At 42.9% G+C, this 23,140-nt stretch overlaps 1 protein-coding gene across 1 annotated transcript in view; it reads left to right on the top strand.

Annotated features, from left to right (window-relative positions):
• LOC136673344 (receptor-type tyrosine-protein phosphatase beta-like) overlaps nt 1-22,112 on the top strand; it is a 58,030-nt gene extending 35,918 nt beyond the window's left edge. The window contains exons 10-30 of the mRNA XM_066648741.1: nt 111-374; nt 2,258-2,521; nt 2,779-3,045; nt 6,063-6,326; nt 7,921-8,187; nt 8,603-8,884; nt 10,711-10,989; nt 11,412-11,555; nt 12,607-12,874; nt 13,170-13,267; nt 13,570-13,675; nt 16,472-16,549; nt 16,648-16,665; nt 16,747-16,828; nt 17,262-17,352; nt 17,465-17,541; nt 18,209-18,343; nt 18,433-18,555; nt 18,898-19,061; nt 20,433-20,568; nt 21,013-22,112. Coding sequence (XP_066504838.1) covers nt 111-374; nt 2,258-2,521; nt 2,779-3,045; nt 6,063-6,326; nt 7,921-8,187; nt 8,603-8,884; nt 10,711-10,989; nt 11,412-11,555; nt 12,607-12,874; nt 13,170-13,267; nt 13,570-13,675; nt 16,472-16,549; nt 16,648-16,665; nt 16,747-16,828; nt 17,262-17,352; nt 17,465-17,541; nt 18,209-18,343; nt 18,433-18,555; nt 18,898-19,061; nt 20,433-20,568; nt 21,013-21,132 — 3,527 coding nt within the window. The 3' untranslated portion in view covers nt 21,133-22,112. The remainder of the gene's footprint in view (nt 1-110; nt 375-2,257; nt 2,522-2,778; nt 3,046-6,062; nt 6,327-7,920; nt 8,188-8,602; nt 8,885-10,710; nt 10,990-11,411; nt 11,556-12,606; nt 12,875-13,169; nt 13,268-13,569; nt 13,676-16,471; nt 16,550-16,647; nt 16,666-16,746; nt 16,829-17,261; nt 17,353-17,464; nt 17,542-18,208; nt 18,344-18,432; nt 18,556-18,897; nt 19,062-20,432; nt 20,569-21,012) is intronic.
• Nucleotides 22,113-23,140: the final 1,028 nt, after the last annotated feature.

The following is a 23,140-nucleotide window of genomic DNA, read 5'->3' as shown; positions in this document are numbered from 1 at the left end:
ACTAAAAAGCGTTTTAATAAAAAAAGAGGTGATCTCAGATCTCTCCTTAAAACTTACAGATAACAAAGCTAATATGTTTAAAATCCTGGTTCTGCTGTGCTCTATATCAGTGCCTGCCGCGGTGCAGAACCTGACGCTGGCCGAGCACAGTACTGAGGAACTGAAGATAACCTGGGAGTCAGCACCTGGAGATGTGGATCACTATGAGGTTCAACTTCTCTTTAATGACATGAAGGTCCTTCCCCCCATCACCCTGAGCAGCACCACCACACACTACATGCTCTCCTCTCTAACACCTGGAAGACTCTACAAGGTTGTAGTGTCAACTTTTAGTGGACCTAACCTCAGCACACAATTCATCGAAGGCCGGACAGGTACCAGTTCAGCACAATTACCTAAAACCATCTGACTAATTAGAATTACTGGTTTTCATTGTGCAGAGTTAGCTAAGGTTAGTTATTTTAGAAGTGTAAAGTGTTTGCATGCTTACACGATTAAATATGTGTTAAATATTTTATTTGTAATATCCTTTGCAAATATATAGATTGTACATCATTCATCACAAATGATGGTTTGCATTGAGTCAAATTGATCTGCCATTGTCATGCCTGCATCCCACAGCTCGAACTGCTGGGACTGCTTCATGTAAGGGACCTTAACCCCCCTCCCTTTATCATCCAACCCCTCTCTTTCTCCCCCTCTCTCCTTCTCTCTCTACTTATCATCATCCCACCCTCTCCCCCTGTAGCAGCCACCACTCCAGGCCTCAGACTTTCCAGCTCGTACCCCTCAACAGGTGCTGCTGTGGCCTGGCCTCCGGCGCAGCACTGTGGGCACTCAACTGCATGGCTTCTTCACTATTGATTCGCTCTCATCTCATCATTCCACCCCTCCCCTTTCATACCAGTCATACCCAGCTTCTAACTTTACAGCCCTCACTTTCTTTTTTCAGGTGCTGCTGCAGGCCCTCACTATGACCCCTATGCTGCTATGCTGCTCCCCCCTTCAGCTTGCAGCTTATGCTCACTCCTTTCCGGGGCTGCTGTGGACCATCGTTCCAATCCATTTCCTCTGTTGCTGTGCTGCTCCCACTCTCCAGTTTTCTAGCTCATGCTCTCAAGTGCTTTCAAGTGCTTTAAGGTGCTGCTGTAGCCCTTAATCCCACCTCACCCCCACCCCCACACTCCTTTTTGCTGCTGTGGGACTCCCAGTCCCTAACTTTCTAGCTCATCCAGTTTTCATGTGCTGCTGTGGAACTTCATCCTAATCCCATTCCTTTTGTGGATGTCCCACACACTGCCTCTTCCTTTACAGCTGATCATCCTGATGTGGACCTTTGTCATAACCCCCTCGTCTTTGCAGTCTCGCTGCACCCTGCTTTTTCCTTTACAGCCCATCCTCTCTTATGCTGTGGACCTTCGTCCCAACCTCTTGCTTTGCGGCTGCACTGCCCCCTGCCTCCAACTTTGAGCTGTGCTCTCACTTCATTCCTGGATGTCTTCCTAAAATTCAGTTCACACTTCATTATATAGGCAACTCTGCCATGCTTGAGCACCTCAGCATTATTCGGATTCTGTCTCTTTCAGGTTTTCTCGCTGTTCCTGCTGTGCTGACCATTAGCTCCCCTTTTGGGGCTTCTTAGTTGGCTCACCTGTCATTCCTCTAGATCACCCTTCCATTTCTCACTTTTTATTTGTTTCCTTCTATGCCACTGGAACAAGGCATGTCTGCAAACTAAGTACATCTCAATTCATTAATGCTGCCCTTTCAACTTTCATGGCAGCTATTAATCCCCTTTTTAGTTCACAAAGGCCTTTTCAGCCTTTATGGGCATGGTCTGTACTTGCAAAATCTATGTTCTACATTTTCAGATGCAGGAGAAACCCTTTTGTCCTTTATGAGGCACGTGACATAAAATGTTGCATGAAACATAAAAGATCACATTTTAAGCTGCTGTTCAAACAGGATGTCACTCATGACTCTAAATCACTCTCGAGTGCTTCTAAAGAGAAGGGTGTATATTCTGCACCCACAAGAATGACTGTTCAGTTACATATTTATCAGTACAAGTCACGTGAAGGCCAGGGTGGCCTGACTGAATTCAGCTCCAAAAATGCTGACAGACATTTAGTTAAAAACTGTGAACTTTAAGGTCTCGGGGTGCTTTTATTTTTAAATAAAAGTCATTATGTTCAAAATCAGTGGTCATTCATCTCTGTGCACTGAGAAGAATCTCTGTTCTGTGTGTTGTCTTCAGTTCCCAGTAAAGTAAAGAATATCCACATCAGCAACGAGGGCCAGAGCAGCAGCGTTCGGGTCAGCTGGACTCCGGGTCAGGGAGATGTGGACAGTTACTTTGTTTCTCTGTCTGGTCTAGACCAGGAACATAACCTGAAGCCCATCCCGAAACATGTAAATGAAATCAACTTCCACTCGCTTGTGCCAGGACAACAGTACAACGTCACCATCCAGTCCGTTAGTGGACTGCTGGTCAATAATAACACGGCAACCACACGCACAGGTACAGCACCACAGCATGGGTCTACTTCAGTTTCACTCCCTGTGTACTGAAGACTTTCATCAGTTTACAACACAAGTCAATGACACTACTGATATACTTCTTCTCCCCACTCATTCAGCCTACACTAGTGTAGCCCTATACAGTAACAAATAGACTGTGAGAAACAATGACAGAGCACCCCTGATCCTGTTTATTAGAGTTTAATGTGATGTAATAATAATTTTCACACTCTCTCTCTATCTCTCTCTCTCTCTCAGTCCCCTCCTCTGTGCTGTCTCTGCAGGTTGATACTGTCAGTGTTTGCAGTGTGCATCTGAGCTGGAGAGCAGGTCCTGGAGTGTGTGATGGGTTCCGTGTGCAGCTGCAGGATGAGAGAGGTTCTGTGTTGGAGAACAGTTCTAAACCGTTAAACTCTCTGCAGCATGCTTACACAAACCTCACTCCAGGGAAAAAGTACCGTGTGATCATCCACTCACTCAGTGGAGGAGTTTGGAGTAAAGCATCTGTCATCGAGACTCGCACATGTACGAATTATCACTGTTAAAAATCTTTAACTGATTTAGCTAATAGCTAATGCTCACTATGTTTGTGCAAATTATTCAATTATTCAAACATTAAATTATTCAAATAGCCTTTTGTGTTGGGAAATAAGTGCTGTATTATTTGTTTTTGATATTTTTCAGAGCACTTCAGAGAGATACTCTTTGTGTAAATGTGTAGAATTTTGATGCTGATGATAAAATGTCATGGCAACCTCAATTTAACAATATTTATACCTCAGGGATGTAGCCAGATTTAGAGTAATACACTGAGAGGGGCACCTGAGATGTTACAGATTTTGTTCTCTCCAGCCATTCGGTTGTGTGGTTGGTGTGGTACCGTGGTAACATCTTTGGCTCCCATGTGAGAGACTTGGGTTCGAGAGTCTGTTCTACAGCAGTAAGAGTCCATGAGCAAGACTCCTGACACTGCTTTGGCCTACCTGTAATATCAGTAACCTCGTAAGTCGCTTTGGATAAGAGTGTCTGCCAAAATGCCATAAATGTAAATGTTTTGTTTCTTGTACACTCTTAAGCCAGCCGCCCACGCTTCCCTGTTCTCCATGGCTTCTTTCCGATGATGCATGATGTTTGTTGATGGAGTCCAGCCCATGGGTCTTTGATCCTCCCTGTTTCCTTTTACCGTTGACCATTTTAAGTAGCATATCCTTTTTCTGTGAATTCACTCTCATCGTGTGTCCAAAGTAGGTCATTTTCTATGTGATCTTGCCTTCCATGGACACCTCTGAATAAATACATTCCAGAACAGCACTGTGGGTGACCCTAGCTGTCCACATGGTATGTAGTGTTCTTCAACATAGTCTGGAAATGTTAATTTTTCTTCTTTATGCTTTCATCAGTGCCTTACATCTGTAGATCACTGAATGGGAACACAATAGCTGTGATCAATCTTTGGTTGATGGTGACTGAGACATTCTTGTACTTCCATACAAACTTGTATGGAACTCATCTTGTCTTTACTCATTATGGCCACACTCCCCATAACTAGTCATCATTTAGAGAAGGACTATAATGCTGTGGGAACCAAACATGGGCAACTATATCATTGGTTAGGAGGTCCTGAACCTCACAAACACAGAACCCAATCCTCCAGAGTTAATCTACTCCACTCATCTATAATTTTCTGTATTTCTCGACTGTTGTATCCTTTTTTAAGCTGGAGGTAATTTATTATTTGCCACATGCCCTTGAACAAACTGGAGATCTGGGTCAGCCTCTTGTAGCTCTCACCATGCTTTGGATCTCATCCCTATTCAGTCCCAGGGACTTCAGTCCTGGTTCCAGGAAACTTTCTTCCATTTGCACCATGCATCCACAGGCTCCATGAGAAGGTACTCTTTGGGTGGCATCATCATCAGCTGCTATAAGGAGTCTTGAGGGCTTGTTGTGACCTTGTTAATAATTAGCCAGCTGAGCCACCCACCTCTGTTTAACATCTTCAATTTGACAGTATTTTGATGGACCAACATAATTTGTTTGGTCTGAAATCACAGCTACCTTTGCATACCACATCATTCCACTCCACTGGATACAAAATTCTGCTGGCATAAGCTTTTACATGCTTTATGCCCCCCCCACATCACAAAAATGACCAGATTATCCAAACATTAATTAATCCATTATCTGTAATCACTTGTCCAGTTCAGGACTGTGAGAGGAAACTGTAGAGAGCCCATACGGACATGGGGAGTAACACCAACTCCACACAGACAGTCCCCTGGAGCATGGATCAAACCCACAAGGCCAGTCACTGGAGCTATGCAACACTGACACTATTGTTGAAGCACCATGCCACCGTCATCAAACTATTCTAAAGTGAATTCAGTCAGGCAGAGGAGACACGTGCATTTTGAAAGCCATGAAAAAATATAATGATGTTGTTTTATTTCTTCTTCGTATGTGGGTGGGTTTGGCATTTTTTTCTTTTTGTAACAGATTACTTAAGGTGGAATTGACTTTACAAATTGAAAGAATGCTAACTGCATGAAAATAGACACCCTACAAAAGTGATACAAAAAAAACAGCTCGAGTTACAAATGGGCATCGTCTGTAATTCAGACAGTAGACTTACAGACAAATTTTGTTTCAGCCACATACATGATAGACTCAATTTCTTACACAAACACACCATTTTATCTTAAATGATGTGGAGCTTTTGAATGAACACAATCAACAGGGAGGAGTTTGTTTTGCTGTGAGAACAGTAGTCCTCCAGTATCGCCCATGTAGCCTTTAATCTATGAAAAGTGGGGCATTGCCATAAGGCCAAAGGGCAACTTCTCCCACTTATAAAGCTAAAGGACATGGTAAATGCCATCTTTTCACAATCAAGCTCATCCATCTTTAACTGCCAGTATCCACTTGCCTGATCCAGAGTGGAATCCCTCTCTGTGTGAGTCAAACTGGTAATGTTGTATTCTTGGGTTGGCGCACTGACCTATACCTTTTCTGAACAGAAGCTGCATCAATAACAGGGATCCAATGTGTAAACACATCAGTGCACCATTATTCTTACTCATAGGAGGTAAACACATAGTATCACTTGACCAAAAGCTGCCATTGTGGGAGCTGTTGGTCTTCATCCAGCCTTTCATCCTGCAATGATTGGCACATTACTTGTTCAAGCAACTAATTCCCTTAGGGGCTTAACCCTTGGCCCACTTCTGCAATTCCAGGGCCTATTTCAGTCAGTTCCACACTGTTCTACACACACATCAGATTCAGGTCCAGCACAGAAACTTGGGTCAATTTCTGATGCCTGTTAAGAAACACAGAGAATGGGTTAATAATTCCAACTCTTACTAGCACCCATAACCTTAGCAGGGGTCCTGGAAACCCCAACACCTATCTATTTTTAATGAAATATTTATTATAGGAAATATTTACTTATTTCCACACACTGATGACTGGGGGCATATTTAGAGTTATTTTAGACTCAGTTAAACATAAGTAATCTGTGCTTGTGTGTGTGTGCATTGCAGGTCCAGCCTCTGTTTCTGACCTGTGTGTTCAGAGCAGCTCATCCAGTTCTGTAGCTCTGCGTTGGTCTGCTCCTGAGGGGGAGTTTGATTCCTTTGAGGTCCAACTATATACAAATTCTGCAGTACTGCAAGACCAACAGATTGGAGGGGTGTCCATGCTGAGCTGTTCTTTCAGTGGTCTAACTCCTGGCATGGCCTACAGAGCTTTGGTTCTGACCCACAGTGGGCAGAATACTAATGAGTCCACTATCTGGACCAGGACAGGTGAGTCTTACCTGAAGATCAACCTCTGATAAACAGGAAATTATCAGTGATGTTAAATGGGACCTGGGGATGAAACGGCTCACATCCTGTTACACCTGGGTTTGAGGCTGTGTCCTTAATCAACAATTAAATTAATCCAAAACCTAACCCTGACCATAGTTACAATAAACGCTAACCCAAACAATTAGTGACTTTGCCCAGAATCCAAAAAAATAGAGGTTTCGAAGCATTACCCAGGCATTAACCACATCGCAGAACAGAGAATATATGACTCAACTGTGATATAACTGTCATATAACCGTTCCTCAGACGAATACATCCCTCCAAATTAAAATATCACCAGACCACAATTGGTCTGTGGACAGTGGTTATGGTGTTGCTATGTAGCTAATAAGGTATTTCTATGTAATGCTAGATGCTTAATTTAATGTTCCAGGTTGCCAAATTGATGATGGTTGCATTCTACAATTTTTGTGAAATTCCTCTTAAAAGGTTTTCCTTCTCAACACATCCAACTGTCACGCTCCAAACATACGCCTGAACAAAAGGCTATATCCAAGGACACAAGTCCAGCAGAGCATCTCAGAAACTACAACAGACTCTGTCTTCATAACCTTAATGGGTTTTGGGAGGGATGGCCAGATTAATGCTTCTGCTGTGAATAGCAGAATAAATGGGAATCTGAGTGGGACTGTGTTCTGGGGTTAGATGAGACCAAACTAGAGATGACAACAAGCACCGGAGAAGTGTTTGGCTTAGACACAAAGAAAGCAGAACAGCACATCATCCCCACTGTGAAGTATGTGAGCAGATGTGTGGTTTTGTTTTAAATCTGTAGGAGGCGCTAAAGGGGACAATGTGTTCTCCAGACTCTAAGCTATGGGTTGATGGATAGATAAAGACTTTATTAACCCTGAGGGACATTTTGTAGTCAGTAGCAAATACAGCAAAGTTAAATGTATGATCTGAGGGAAGGACACTGCAGCAGTGGTCAATATGCCTCTCAAAGGTCTGAGATAAATGTTTATTTTATGTTCTGCCTGAATCAGACTTACAGTGGTATGAAAATTGTGGGCACCCCTGATCATTTTCAGGATTTTCCTTTATAGATAATTGGTTGTTCGGATCAGCAATATAGCAGACGAATATCACAGTGATATCTGAGAACTGAAATGAAGTTTATAGGATGTACAGAAAGTGTGCAATAATTATTTAAACAAAATTAGGCAGGTGCATTAATTTGGGCACCCTGATTTGAATAACTTTAGCACTAATTATTGGAACACAAAATTAGTTTTGTAAGCTCATTGGCCCTTGACCTACATACACAGGTGAATCCAATATCACTGTTCGTCTGCTATATGATATATTTAACTGAAATTGCTGATCCGAACCACCAATGATTTATAAAGGAAAATCATGATAATTATCAGGGGTGCCTAAATATTTCATACCTCCGTATGTCCATTCAGTTTGTGGCTGGTGTTTGGTGTGTGTGAATTCTGATGTGTTAACCCGTGTAATACTCTTCTGAACATGTGTTTTTCTTCTACTGAATTATGTAAAAAATGTTCTTTGTTTGTATGTTGTGTAGTCCCAGCGGCTGTTCCATTTCTGCACGTGGAGAGCAGGAACAGTTCCAACTCTCTGTGGGTTAGCTGGCAGCAAGCTGATGGTGAGGTCAGCAGGTACTCACTGACCCTCCTCAATCCTGATAAATCCCAGCAAGCCGAGCAGTTCCTGGGCCTGAGCAACAGGGGCCACGTCCTCACAGGCCTTGTCCCTGGGCGCCTCTACACCGTCGTCCTCAGCACCCACAGTGCAGAGCTCACCAACTTCTCCACTGCCAGAGGCAGGACAGGTCAGGACACACAGAAACCCATTTAAACAAAAGAGAACTCACTCAGCACAATGATGCCTACATTTAAACTGACCAGAATGTTTCCCACCCTTCCTTTAACAGTGCAGCGGTCACAGTATACAATTTAAACACAATTTTCAGTGGAACATAGATATCAAATTAGAAGCTGGAAAATATGAATCTACCTTAAGCCTCGTCAGGTTCTTCACAGTTTGAGTTCAGATGAGGACACCTGCCTTAACTGGGGCTGGGGAGATGGAGCCCAAACTTTAGCTTTTGCTTTTTTAAAAGCAGAGTTACATAGTAAAAAAAAAAACAGGAGTACAGAAACTGCAGTGTTGTGTTAGGGATCATTGAACATTTAAAACTCTTTCATTTGAAAATAATTTATAAGAATAGATTATTTTCTCTGCAGCCCCGAAACCACCCTCATCATTCTCATGTGGAGGAGTCACCAACACATCCGTGGAGATGACGTGGAGCATTCCTGAGGGGACTGACTACAATGACTTTGACCTGCAGTGGACACCCAAAGACAGACTGTCAGTCTTTAATCCATATCACAGCCCCACATCAGGAAGCAGGCTTTTAAAAGGCCTCTACCCTGGAAGACTGTACCATTTCAACCTGCGCACCATCAGCAGTGAGGGTGGAGAAACAGCCTATAGCCAGCCCATCTACACCAGCATCCGCACCAGTGAGTCCTTACATTACATACACACCATGAACTACGCCTACAGCTAGCCCATCTACACCTTCAACTACACCTACTACAAGCCCATCTACACACCACCTACACACACTAATCTACACCTACAGCCAGCCCATTCCCACCCTAAAATACTAGCCAGCACATCTATACCAGCATCTGCACCAGTGGGTCCTTACACTACATACACACCCTAAATTACACCTACAGCCAGCCCATTTATTCATTCATTCATTATCTGTAACCGCTTATCCAATTCAGGGTCGCGGTGGGTCCAGAGCCTACCTGGAATACAGCCAGCCCATTTACACCCAAAAATACTTTTACAGCCAGCCCATTTACACCCAAAAATACTTTTACAGCCAGCCCATTCCCACCCTAAAATACATTTACAGCCAGCCCATCTATACCAGCATCTGCACTAGTGGGTCCTTACACTACATACACACCCTAAATTACACCTACAGCCAGCCCACCTACACACCACCTACACCCTAAGCTACACCTACAGCCAGCCCATTCCCACCCTAAAATACATCTACAGCCAGCCCATCTACACCATGAACTACATCCACAGCCAGTCCATCTACACACCAGCTACACCTACTAAATATATCTGCAGCCAGCCTACACCACCTGAACTCTGGCTCCAAGTTCGGCTCATGGAACTGTGGAACAATCACAGAGAGTGTCTTCATGTGTGAACACTGATGCTGAGAGTAATCGCTTGGCTGAGGGGGCTTTGGACCAGGCTTTGGGCTATGCCACAGCAAGTGGACATTCATTTATTGTTAATGTATTTTAAAGCGGGCTGTTTATTTCTAATAAGCACCAAGCAAGAATATAAATATAGTACCTCTAATTTGGTAGGTTGTGCTTGGCTGCAGACAGCATAGTAAGAATTAAACAGAAGTTGGTTATATTAACCAGATCATTCCAAATAAATATGCAGCCTTTAGGCTTAATCCATTTATTATTATGGAAAAAAAATCCAGCAAAACTGAATCAATAATTATTGATAATGAATTATACTTTTGAGCCAAATTTAACAACAGAAGGCTCAGCTCCAGAGAATGATCTTGCTGCTGCCATGGTCAGTGCTGATATATGTGGCTGTGAGCACGTGCTACTTTGCACATGGCAGGGAGTAAAATGAACACAGGTCACTAATCAAACACCAACAATATACAATAAGAAAATAATAATTACATTAAACAAAGGTTGTTCACGAGTCCTGAAACTCGAGTCCAAGTCGTGTCCAAGTCAATTGAAGGCAAGTTTCAAGTCGAGTCTGAAGTCACTGTTTCAGCGACTTAAATGCGGCTCAAGTCCGAGTCTCAGACTTAAGTCTGGCTGGATCTAAAATGAAGAAATACAGACCTCATTGAGAATGATTTTCTGTTATTTACAACAGCCAATTTTAAGCTCTGTTCATAATATGCTCACACTGCTGTGTCCTGGGCTTTTTCTTATCCTGTTTTGTCTCTATTTTTCCTGACCATTTGTTCCTTTCTTTTTCTTTTTTTCTTTGTTTTCTGACTCCTTTGATTCTCAGGTCTTTTTCATGACCCTCAGCTATGCCTTGGCCAGTAAAATTTCTGTTATATATCTGTTTTTCCTTGCACAAGCATAGCATAGGGTCTTGTGCTTCTTGTTCTTAAACCCATGATTTCTGATTGTTTCTGTGGACTTGTTTTGCCTTGATAAGTACCTTTAAATCACTTACTCATCAGCAGCCAATTGACCCCATCATCTCTACCAGTCAAATACATCATCTACACACATATACACCATCTGTTTCCTGCTTCTGTCAGAGCCTGAGAGGGTCCAGAGTCTGCATTGCCGGCCTCAGAGCTCCACTGCAATCTCATGCTCATGGAACCCCCCGGAGGCTGATTTTGACTCGTATACAGTGGAATGTTGGCGGCAGGACTCTACGGGGCTGGTGTACTCTCAGAGAACAGCACGAAACACCACACTGTACCACATCACCCAGCTGGAGCCACACCGCCACTACAGCATCTCTGTCAGAGTCATCTCCAATGCTATGACCAGTGAGGCTGTGGAGGACACTGCTCTCACCATGATTGATCGTAAGTGCCTGAAGAAACTTTTACTAGAACCACACTGCAGACTCCAACGCACCATTTCCACAAAACAAATACACCATAAACCAGCTGTAAACATGTCATAAAAATGCTATAACCATGGCATAACTGCTCACATACCATTCATAACCATGCCATAACAGAATCATGGTCATAGGGTGGTGGGTTATGTTCTTATCATGAGTAGATTGTTGAAACAGAGAGAGTGGTACATCTTCAATTATTTAACTTAAAGTATTGCTAGAGTTAAGGGACCACACATGGATTTTTAATTACATTATTAAGACACATTTTAATAAAAATCATTCGGTTGTTTATTATTTTAAAAAAAGTAATGATTTAATTGATATCCAGGGTAGTTGATTTTCTGACAGAGAGCCGTTTTGTTTTTTGTTTTTTTTTTGCAGGGCCCCCACTCCCTCCACCCTCTGTCCGGATCAGCACCATCCAAGTCACCCCATCCTCCATACACTTCCACTTTAACTGCAGCTGGTTCAGTGATGCTAATGGGGCTGTCAAGTTCTTCACTATCATTGTGGCGGAGTCTGAAGGTCAGAATGCTTCACACACATCACCTTTAACATTGGATACGATTCGAACAGAATCAACTCAATCACTTCTCATTAATCAGCTGTAAGATCAGTCAGTGCAAGATCAAAGGTGCTTTCTAATTTTGTAATTTGTTTTTCTTCTATATTTCCATGAATCTGATGTGACACTGTATTTTTCTAAACCTGTGGCTCACATATTGACTATTTATGAGAAAGGTGTCAAACACAATTGAGAACCCCCCCCCCCCCACTGTCAAAGGTTCATTAGCCCCCACCACATCAGTGAGACCAAATGAATCATTTGGATTTTGATATTTTAGTTATTTAGCAACAATGCTGTACATGTCTTTCATATCTGTCATATGACTCATATATAACTCTCATATGCACTGATCCCACTCAGATTTCCTTTTTACAAATAACACAACAATAATGTGTAATATTCATATTACCATATTATCTGTTATTATCTGGCTGTACATATTATCTGTGTGTAATATTTATATTCATTACGTGAACTTGAACATCACTGCGTAATACTCACTTCTGCATATAGGGGTTGAGAGGGGTTATCCACCATTGATGTCAGTTTTGCTAACATTCTCCTCTCCCCCACCTCCTCTACGGAGTCCAGAGGACAGTCTAAGACTGAGCCAGCCCTTCTGACCAGTTTATTTAGCCTCTTCCTGTCCCTATCAGAGTGTCCACAGCCCCAACAGACCCCAGCGTAGTTTCTAGAACAAAAATGTGCTGAGTTTATCCTGCTGGCAGGAGCACTGATTCCATAGGTTTAAGGCAGTATGAATCTACAATGTGGATTGTTTATACTGTGACTCCTAGATGTGTAAGATTGGAATCCAGTTGTAATGTGGATTGCCCTCAGTGGTGAGTTCAGGGCAATGACATTTGGGTGATAACGTTTCTCACACTGCGCTTCTCCTCTTCTTGATGAAAGATTCGTACTAGAGCCAGTCAGAAATGTATTTACAGACTTGCTGACCTTTGCTGATTGCACTGATTTGCCTATTCTCCTGGGTACGTTTTTTTGTAGACAGTGAAGATCTTCAGCCAGAACAGCGCCACCCATTGCCCTCATACTGGGACTACAGAAGCAACAACTCTGTGAAGGTTTATCAGACCAGCTTTTTCCCCAGTGGCTGCACTGATAGTCAAGAAAGCACCATCCAGGGATTTAACATCAGTCTGGGCTCAGGCATGGGCATCCTCGGGGGAAAATGTGACCACCATCCCACCACAGACACATTCAGAGACCAGCCCCCGTTCTGTGATGGACCCCTGAAACCCAGAATGTCATACAGGTGTTCCTTCACACACCTCACTTACAGCTCACTCATCATCAGCAATACTACTCATCACAGTAGGACCACCCCACACTGCAGGATATTTACAGACCAGTCAAACCTGCGAGACTCTTAAAGACCACCCCATACTTCATTACACATATAGACTACCCAGCACTGCAAGACTCTTTAAGACCACCCTGCACTTTGTGACATATACAGACTACCCGGCAACGCAGGACTCTTAAAGACCATTTTTAAGATCTCTCTCTCTCTCTCTCTCTCTCTCTCTCTCTCTCTCTCTCTCTCTCAGGTTGAGTGTTCGGGCATTTACACAGCTTTTTGATGATGATGAATTTTCGCCTCTCTTCACTGACACATACCTGTCACTGCCTTTAACCACACTCACGGGTACTTAGAGTCGCTTCCCCTCTATCACACACACACACGCTCTCTCTCTCTCTCTGTCACAAACACACAATCACGAACTCACTCTATCACACATAAACCCACTCACTCTCTATCACACACACAAATACGCACACAATCACAAACACACATATTTTCACAGGTACTCACACACACACACACACACACATATATATATATATATATACACTCAGGTATTTACACACACACACACAAACACACAAAATGACACAGTCGTTTTGTGTGAATGGGTGCTGTGAGTCTGATATGCTGTGTTTGTGCAGATCCTCTAGGGGGCGTCATTGAGGGTGTGAGTGCAGGACTGTTCCTCATTGTCTCTGTGGTGGGCGTCAGTGTGCTGTTGGTCTGCAGACTGAAAACTCATAAAGTGTGAGTACCGTTACCTTCCAGTGAAAACACTTCAGACGCATTCACAGACGCAGGCACTGCAAATGCTGCAGACTCAGGCACTGTAGATGCTGTAGACACATGCACTGAAGATAATGCAAAGGCAGAAACTGCAGGCACTGCAGATGCTGAAGACGCACAAACCCTTTTATAACCTTTTCTCTAAAAAACTCTTCACCCCATTTGTCTAAAGCCCATTTCACACCTGCGCTGTAATCCAGAAATGTTCCAAAATTTACCCAGAGGAGCTGTGTTTGTGAACGCAACCACACGCAACTGCCTTCCTTGTCATTACCTAGACCTAGGGTGTGTTTTCCCAGGTGAGGGGGTGTTGTGGGTTTTCCCAGGTGAGGTTGTGTTGTGTGTTTTCCCAAGTGAGGGTGTGTTGTGTGTTTTCCCAGGTGAGGGTGTGTTGTGTGTTTTCCCAGGTGAGGGTGTGTTGTGTGTTTTCCCAGGTGAGGGGGTGTTGTGGGTTTTCCCAGGTGAAGTTGTGTTGTGGGATTTCCCAAGTGAAGTTGTGTTGTGTGTTTTCCCAGGTGAGGGTGTGTTGTGTGTTTGCCCAGGTGAGGGTGTGTGGTGTGCTTTCCCAGGTGAGGGTGTGTTGTGTGTTTGCCCAGGTGAGGGTGTGTTTTTTTGAGGGTGTGTTGTGTGTTTACCCAGGTGAGTGTGTGTTTTCCCAGGTGAGGATGTGTTGTGTGTTATCCCAGGTGAGGGTTTGTTGTGGGTTTTCCCAGGTGAGGGTGTGTTGTGTGTTTTCCCAGGTGAGGGTGTGTTGTGTGTTTTCCCAGGTGAGGGTGTGTTGTGTGTTTGCCCAGGTGAGGGTGTGTTTTCCCACATGAGGATGTGTTGTGTGTTTTCCCAGGTGAGGGTGTGTTGTGTGTTAGCCCAGGTGAGGGTGTGTTTTCCCAGGTGAGGATGTGTTCTGTGTTTTCCCAGGTGAGGTTGTGTTGTGTGTTTGCCCAGGTGAGGGTGTGTTTTCCCAGGTGAGGATGTGTTGTGTGTTTTCCCAGGTGAGGGTGTGCTGTGTGTTTGCCCAGTTGAGGGTGTGTTTTCCCAGGCGAGGGTGTGTTGTGTGTTTACCCAAGTGAGGGTGTGTTTTCCCAGGTGAGGGTGTTATTTCCCAGGTGAGATTGTGTTGTATATTTGCCCAGTTGAGGGTGTGTTTTCCCAGGTGAGGATGTGTTTTCCCAGGTGAGGGTGTGTTGTGTGTTGTCCCAGGTGAGGGTGTGTTGTGGGTTTTCCCAAGTGAGGGTGTGTTTTCCCAGGTGAGGATGTGTTGTGTGTTTTCCCAGGTGAGGGTGTGTTGTGTGTTTGCCCAGGTGAGGGTGTGTTTTCCCACATGAGGATGTGTTGTGTGTTTTCCCAGGTGAGGGTGTGTTGTGTGTTAGCCCAGGTGAGGGTGTGTTTTCCCAGGTGAGGATGTGTTCTGTGTTTTCCCAGGTGAGGTTGTGTTGTGTGTTTGCCCAGGTGAGGGTGTGTTTTCCCAGGTGAGGATGTGTTGTGTGTTTTCCCAGGTGAGGGTGTGTTGTGGGTTTTCCCAGGTGAGGGTGTGTTTTCCCAGGTGAGGATGTGTTGTGTGTTTTCCCAGGTGAGGGTGTGTTGTGTGTTTACCCAGGTGAGGGTGTGTTGTGTGTTTTCCCAGGTGAGGGGGTGTTGTGTGTTTTCCCAGGTGAGGGTGTGTTGTGTGTTGTGCCCTCAACTGGGCAAACACACAACACAACCTCACCTGGGAAAACACACAACACATCCTCACCTGGGAAAACACACCCTCACCTGGGAAAACACACAACACACCCTCACCTGGGAAAACACACAACACACCCTCACCTGGGAAAACCCACAACACAACTTCACCTGGGAAAACCCACAACACAACTTCACCTGGGAAAACCCACAACACCCCCTCACCTGGGAAAACACACAACACACCCTCACCTGGGAAAACACACAACACATCCTCACCTGGGAAAACACACCCTCACCTGGGCAAACACACAACACACCCTCACCTGGGAAAACACACAACACATCATCACCTGGGAAAACAGACCCTCACCTGGGAAAACACACAACACACCCTCACCTGGGAAAGCACACCACACACCCTCACCTGGGCAAACACACAACACACCCTCACCTGGGAAAACACACAACACAACTTCACCTGGGAAAACCCACAACACAACTTCACCTGGGAAAACCCACAACACCCCCTCACCTGGGAAAACACACAACACATCCTCACCTGGGACAACACACCCTCACCTGTGAAAACACACAACACATCCAGCCTGTGTTTTCCCAGGCGAGGGTGTTATTTCCCAGGTGAGATTGTGTTGTATATTTGCCCAGTTGAGGGTGTGTTGTGTGTTTTCCCAAGTGAGGGTGTGTTGTGTGTTTTCCCAGGTGAGGGTGTTATTTCCCAGGTGAGATTGTGTTGTATATTTGCCCAGTTGAGGGTGTGTTTTCCCAGGTGAGGGTGTGTTTTCCCACGTGAGGATGTGTTGTGTGTTTTCCCAGGTGAGGGTTTGTTGTGGGTTTTCCCAGGTGAGGGTGTGTTGTGTGTTTTCCCAGGTGAGGGTGTGTTGTGGGTTTTCCCAAGTGAGGGTGTGTTGTGTGTTTTCCCAGGTGAGGGTGTGTTGTGTGTTTTCCCAGGTGAGGGTGTGTTGTGGGTTTTCCCAGGCGAGGGTGTGTTCTGTGTTTGCCCAGGTGAGGGTGTGTTTTCCCAGGTGAGATTGTGTTGTGTGTGTTTTTGAGGTGTGTTGTGTGTTTGGTCAGTGTGCAGGAGCCCATTGTGCGGATGAGCGTGAGGAGAGAGAGACCCAACCACACAGGCCTGCACTCCACCGTCAGGGGGTGAGGATATTTCTCATGGGCTTTGTTAAATATTAATAATATAAATTAATATTATTAATATTATTAATAATAGAGAAATATTTATGTTCTGTTTTCAGGACACGGCGGATCTCCAGGTAAATGCTGCTGTGTCAAAACCATTTCCACAATCACTCAGAGCCTCACATTCTGAACTTTTAACCTTTTTATATCTGCAGCCCCATCAGACTCCTGCAATTCGAGGCTCATCTCTCCAAACTTCAGGCCGACTCCAACTACCTCCTCTCCCAGGAGTATGAGGTTACTCCCAAAATCCGCATCTCCATGCATTCATTACTGACAGTACACACTACTGACACTATTCACTACTGACCACGCTCACTACTAACTGTATTCACTACTGACCATGCTCACTACTGATTGTGTTCACTACTGACAGTACTCACTACTGACACTATTCACGACTGACCACGCTCACTACTAACTGTATTCACTACTGACTAAACTCACTACTGATCGTATTCACTACTGACCAAGCTCACTATTGATCGTATTCCCTACTGACCATGCTAACTACTGACTGTATTCACTACTGATCTTACTCACTGCTGAGCTATTCATGGCTGCTCGTATTCACCTCTGACTGTAGTCAATACTAACCCTATACGCCACTGACCTCATTCACTACTGACCGTATTCACTACTGACAAATTTCATGGTTTTCCATTTGCAGGATCTGAAGGATGTTGGCCGTAACCAGCCACAGGATGCAGCGTTGCTGCCAGAGAATCGTGGGAAAAATCGCTACAACAATATCCTGCCATGTAAGAATCTGATGCATACAGAGATCAGTGCTTTATAGCGTGGACAGTGTGAGGGAGTAGCACTAAGTGATCCAGAGTCTTCATGTTCTATCTCTGTGTCATTATATTTCAGATGACTCCACTCGGGTGAAACTGTCATTTGTGGATGATGACCCCTGCTCAGATTACATCAATGCAAGCTACATTCCAGTAAGACTGCAGTGGATCTTGTGCAGACAAAGTCAGAATAGAGCTGTGGTACCCTGTCAATTTAAAGTCCATCAGATTCAATCACCAGTCTGAGTTTTTTGTTTTTGTAGCAGACAGTGGTACTCCACTGGGAGGAGGATCCAGGGCTCAGGAGAGTTGGTCAGTGGAGTTCACTTGCAGAAAGTTCCACCATGTTTTCTTCAATTAACCACTGATGTGCATATAGTCATAAAGTAATTTCAGCACCTGACACACTGTTGGACACACTGTTGGACACCTGGCTCTCTCATGACCATCTCCTGTTACAGAAATCCTATCTTTATGTTTGTTGGTGACATTACAGTTATTATACATTTAGCAATATACTCATGAGCGAGCAGGGTGTCCAACAGGAAGTCCAGTTGGGTCACTGAACTAAGAGTGATCTGATGGCCAACTCTCATCACGTCACATTCAACACAGCCACAGAAAACACACACAGACGGAGCAGTATCCTGTCTTTTTTCCTATTATTTTAGGTGTGCACACCAATTTATTTTGGTGGAAACTTGCAGAAGGGTTCCAAGTTAGCTTTGCTAGACCTGGGCACATGGGGATCCATGAACTAAGCCTTTGATTCTTTGATCATTGTTGATCATGTGTTTTTCTGTGCTAAACTGCCTTTCAGGGGAATAATTACCGGCGAGAATACATTGCCACCCAAGGGCCATTGCCTGGGACAAAGGATGATTTCTGGAAGATGGCGTGGGAGCAGAATGTACGAAATGTGGTCATGGTAACACAGTGTGTGGAGAAAGGCAGGGTAAGGAAAAGGGGAATATTACTTAGAGATCCTCCTTCCACACCACTACGTTATTTTTACCTGTGTGTGTGTGTGTGTGTGTGTTGCAGGTGAAATGTGACCACTACTGGCCATTTGATCAGGACCCTCTGTATTATGGGGATCTAATTGTTCAAATGCTTTCTGAGTCTGTTCTTCCAGAGTGGACCATCAGGGAATTTAAAATCTGCAGCGTGAGTGTTAATAATTACAATGAACAATCATAAAATTGTTCAGTTATAAAATACAGTTGTAAAATGAATAACTTATGAAAGGTTCCAACATACATTTCAAAATGTAAAATTTAATACGGAAATTTAGACATCCTTTAAGTGACTATTAAGTGATAATTTAAGTGAAAATTTGAGTGACACAGATGCTTTTAAGATCCTTCTGAAAATTTTTATATGAAAATTACAGTGAAATAATGAGAACAAAAAGGTAAAAACACAGAAGCAGAAATGGCATGTTTATATGTGTTTTTGTGTGTGTGTGTGTGTGTGTGTTTGTGCACGGGGGATGCAATGGGGCCGCAGGAAGAGCAGCTGAATTTCTCCAGAACTGTGCGTCAGTTTCACTACACCGTTTGGCCAGATCACGGCGTTCCGGAGACCACACAGTCTCTGATCCAGTTTGTGAGAACTGTACGGGATTATGTCAATAGAAGCCCTGGCTCCGGACCCACCATCATCCACTGCAGGTCAGACGGATCTGAATGATTTAATTAGGGTGGTCTTTAATTAAAGAATGATTTTGTGGAATTTAGACTTTAAAGAAAAACAAATTTTCCCTTTTTTTTTAATCACACTTTAGTAGATTACATTACATCTTAAAACATAAAGCAGGTAACTGCCCTGAATTTAAAAGTAACAGATTAATGATCTGTGGTTCTACTTCAGAATGATAAAAAAGTCTTTTAATTACTAAATAATACACAAGAGAACCAGGTGGAATGTGATGGATTTCCAGCTTTGAACGTGAGATATCAGTGTTTTCACTTCTTTCTTTTTCACTCGTCAAAGTAACAGAACACTCAGAAGTTAATAAACTGAAGTAATAATTGATCATTTCTGCATTTTTACACACATTGTTGAAAAAGATGATCCACTGATGAGCCTCAGACTGTGTTCAGACTGTGTTTAAAGGTGTGAGCAGAAAGAAACAAGTGAAACAAATTAATAAATATTTTACAGCATTTATTAGAACTGTATAACAGAAGTACTTCATCACACTTAGGGTAAAGACCAGGTTCCTATTTAGACTATTGAATTTCGAGGGGCACTGTGGGAAATTCTGAATGCTAAGGTTCTACGTGCATCCAGTAACATGCCTGTTATACACTAAATATTGTAAGTGATATTTTAAGTAATAACACTAAGGTAGGCATTACTCGGCCAAGGATAAAAACATGAAGAATAAAAACTAAAGAAATTAATACCTTCAAATCTAATACAAATCTAAATTGAAACAGTTTTTAAAAACTGCAAATCTCGCCAAACTTGTGGATACAATAATTACAAAGCAATTACTTACTTTCAGAAGTCCCTAAATTAACATGACATTGCACATAGAACTAAATGTTTGAGAAATTACTGTCTGTTCTTTTGGGTGTTAATTGTCTTACCCTTATTTTCTGTGGGCTATTTGATTGCTTGCTTTACTTTTGGGAGGTTATACAGTAAAGTGGCTATAAATAAAACATACAGCTGTTAGCTCTCTTGTCTCTGGCCTGATTGACCTCATTTAAGTATTTACAGATGTCCCTTCTTTGTACGAATACTAAAATGTTCTGTCTCAAACAAGCTTTAGCTGCTAAACCTTTTGAAATGTCATTGGCGCATTATGGGAAACATAGGGCATGCAGTACATTTGTGTCATGTTCCATGTATTTATGTAATTAATTTAACACTTAATATAGCTGTCATTACTTCTTTAGACAAAGACCTTATACACACACACACAAATGAGATTCTACTGGAGCTGTTTCCCTCTTTTTCAGTATTTCTCTCTCAAGTCTTTAACACTGTTATAACTCTCTAAAGCACTGTTTACTGTGTGTTCTGATCTTCAGTGCTGGAGTGGGCCGCACTGGAACCTTTATTGGGCTGGACCGGGTTCTTCAGCAGCTGGACACTAAAGACATGGTGGACATTTATGGAACTGTGTTTGACCAGCGGCTCCATCGTTCTCACATGGTTCAGACAGAGGTGAAATCTCCTTCAACACTCATATTTCTGGCTATTAATGTGCTGCACTGGTTACTGGTGTGTGTGTGTGTGTGTGAGAGAGAGAGAGAGAGAGAGAGAGAGAGAGAGAGAGAGAGAGAGAGAGAAAAAGAAAGTGACTGGGTGAGTGTGAAGTTGTCTACAGGTTTGAGGGTGTGTGTGTGTGTGTTTGTAAGTGACTGGGTGAGTGTGAGAAGCTGTCTAAAGGTGTGTGTGTGTGTGTGTGTGTGTGTGTGAGAGAGAGAGAGAGAGAGAAAGAAAGTGACTGGGTGAGTGTGAGAAGTTTTCTACAGGTTTGTGTGTGTGAGAGAGAGAGAGAGAGAGAGAGAGAGAGAGAGAGAGAGAGAGAGAGACTGGGTGAGTAGATGAAACTGGCACGTCCACCTCTTCGCATTTCCTTTAATTCTTTACTTGTGTGTGTTCCAGAGTCAGTACACTTTCCTGCACCAGTGTGTTCGAGATGTTCTTCGTGCTCGGAAGCTGCGTAATGAGCAGGAGAATTCTTTGTATCCCATTTATGAGAATGTGTGTTCAGACTTCCACTGAAGCTTTACATTTCCTGTTGCAGAGGCGAGCGTCTGAGGAAATCCCTGAGGGACAATTCTCAGGAGGATTTAGGGGTTCTGCAGCAAGAAGGAAAATTGAATACAATAACAATATCGATACAGTAACTATTATAAATATTATAATATTATATTATATATATTATAAAATATTACATATTTTTTTAATATAGGAGTATTTTACAAATGTTTTATATAGTGCTCCCAAAGGCACCCCTTTTAAACATGAGCCAAATTTTATCTTTCACACAAAAATCTAGCTCAATGGACTCAAGACACACAGAAAAAAAAAAAAAAACATTTCCAGAAAAGTTAGGCATTGTGTAAACTGCAGTACAAACAATATTCAGTTTTTATATAAATTACTGCACAAGTGAGTTTGGTATTTTGATGATAGAACAGTAACTTTTAACCAACAGCAGCTCCTTCTGAACGTTTCCGATAATTGTTCTGTTTGTGATCTAAGACAGACTCGAGTGTGAACTACAACACACACATCAAAATACTCTCAAAAGCAGGTGGCGTTTTGATTTATCACTTGCACATTTGATCAAAGGTCAGTTCAGTGTCAGTAATTTACATAGCACTCTTTCCAAAGGAGCATAAGCAATAAGATTAACTTATGCTCAGCATTAATTTTGAGTATGTGACTGGTGCTTTTACTAAAGTAAGAAAAGCTCTAACCCTAATTTCAGTGTTTGTAGTCGATTGTTACAGACATCATTTCCTTTGAAAAGAAAGGTCAGTAAACGTCAGCGCTGATTATTTTTGCAGAATGTGTTTATTATTGCTTCCATTTGAAATGTTTGTGAACTACGCTGTAATTCTGCAGAGCTGTTTGTTAACAGTGAAGTGGTGTGGACTAAGTTCACACAGAGGATGGCAAACTGCCAAAATGGTCTCTTTCAAATTGTGGAGAGACTGTGCTAAATATCTGCGAGGATGGCATGGGTTATCCTGAAAAACCTCTGTGTGTGTGTGTTTTATATTTTTCTATTTTATTAAAGAAAATAAATATATATATATATATATATTGTTAAAACTGAAACTTACAGCTGACTTTTTGATTCATAGTTTCCCATTTAGAAACATTACTGGGTTAGCGTGTAGTCTCAGGGGAAAAGGGCTTCAGAAACAGACGGACAACTAGAAAAATTCACTGTTCACTAAAAGTTCATCGCAAAAATCTTTGGAGTTTACTGTTATCTTCCATGAATTTTATAAAAACATATATTGAATTTAATGCATTATTTTAAGCACCATGGTCCAACCAGACAAGCTCATGTAAGTTAACTCCTTGCATCTGAATGTCTGTTTCTTCACCTCCTCGTTAACTATTTAAATGCAGCACTTTATTTTATGTTTCCACCAACTGCTGCAGAAACCCTGCCCTCGCAATTTTCAGTGATAAGCACAGCGTGGAGAAATGTGAGGAATCATCTGAGGAAGTCAGGGCAGAGCTCAATTCCATCATGACCAATTGAAGCCTGACAATAAATATCATGGACCAATCCCATCAGGACCAATCCCAGCTTGGCCAGTTCCAGCAAAGTGGTGTGGTGTTTAATGTGGTGATTTGCTGGAGAAATTAGGCAAATAGACAAGTAAAATTCAACTTTTTATTTTATCATTAAATTTTGCAATGAAACATTTTAAAACACACAGATTATGAATGACTTTAACTTTAACATTTTGAATCTCATAATATACATCTTTACCAAACATCATAGGGCCATCTACAACACTAGAGCAGCTCACTCGTCAGGATACGACAGGGTAGGGTACGTCACGCGTCAGGATACCACAGGGTAGGGTACCTCACCCGGCAGGCTACGACAGGGTAGGGTACGTCACTCGGCAGGATGCGACAGGGTAGGGTACGTCACTCAGCAGGATGCGACAGGGTAGGGTACCTCACTGGGCAGGATACCACAGGGTAGTGTACGTCATTCGGCAGGATACCACAGGGTAGGGTACGTCATTCGGCAGGA

The sequence above is a fragment of the Hoplias malabaricus genome, chromosome 17 (assembly GCF_029633855.1).
Source record: "Hoplias malabaricus isolate fHopMal1 chromosome 17, fHopMal1.hap1, whole genome shotgun sequence".
NCBI lineage: Eukaryota > Metazoa > Chordata > Actinopteri > Characiformes > Erythrinidae > Hoplias > Hoplias malabaricus.
The sequence above is the reverse complement of the archived record's forward strand: the minus strand, read 5'-3'. Positions and strand labels throughout refer to the sequence as shown.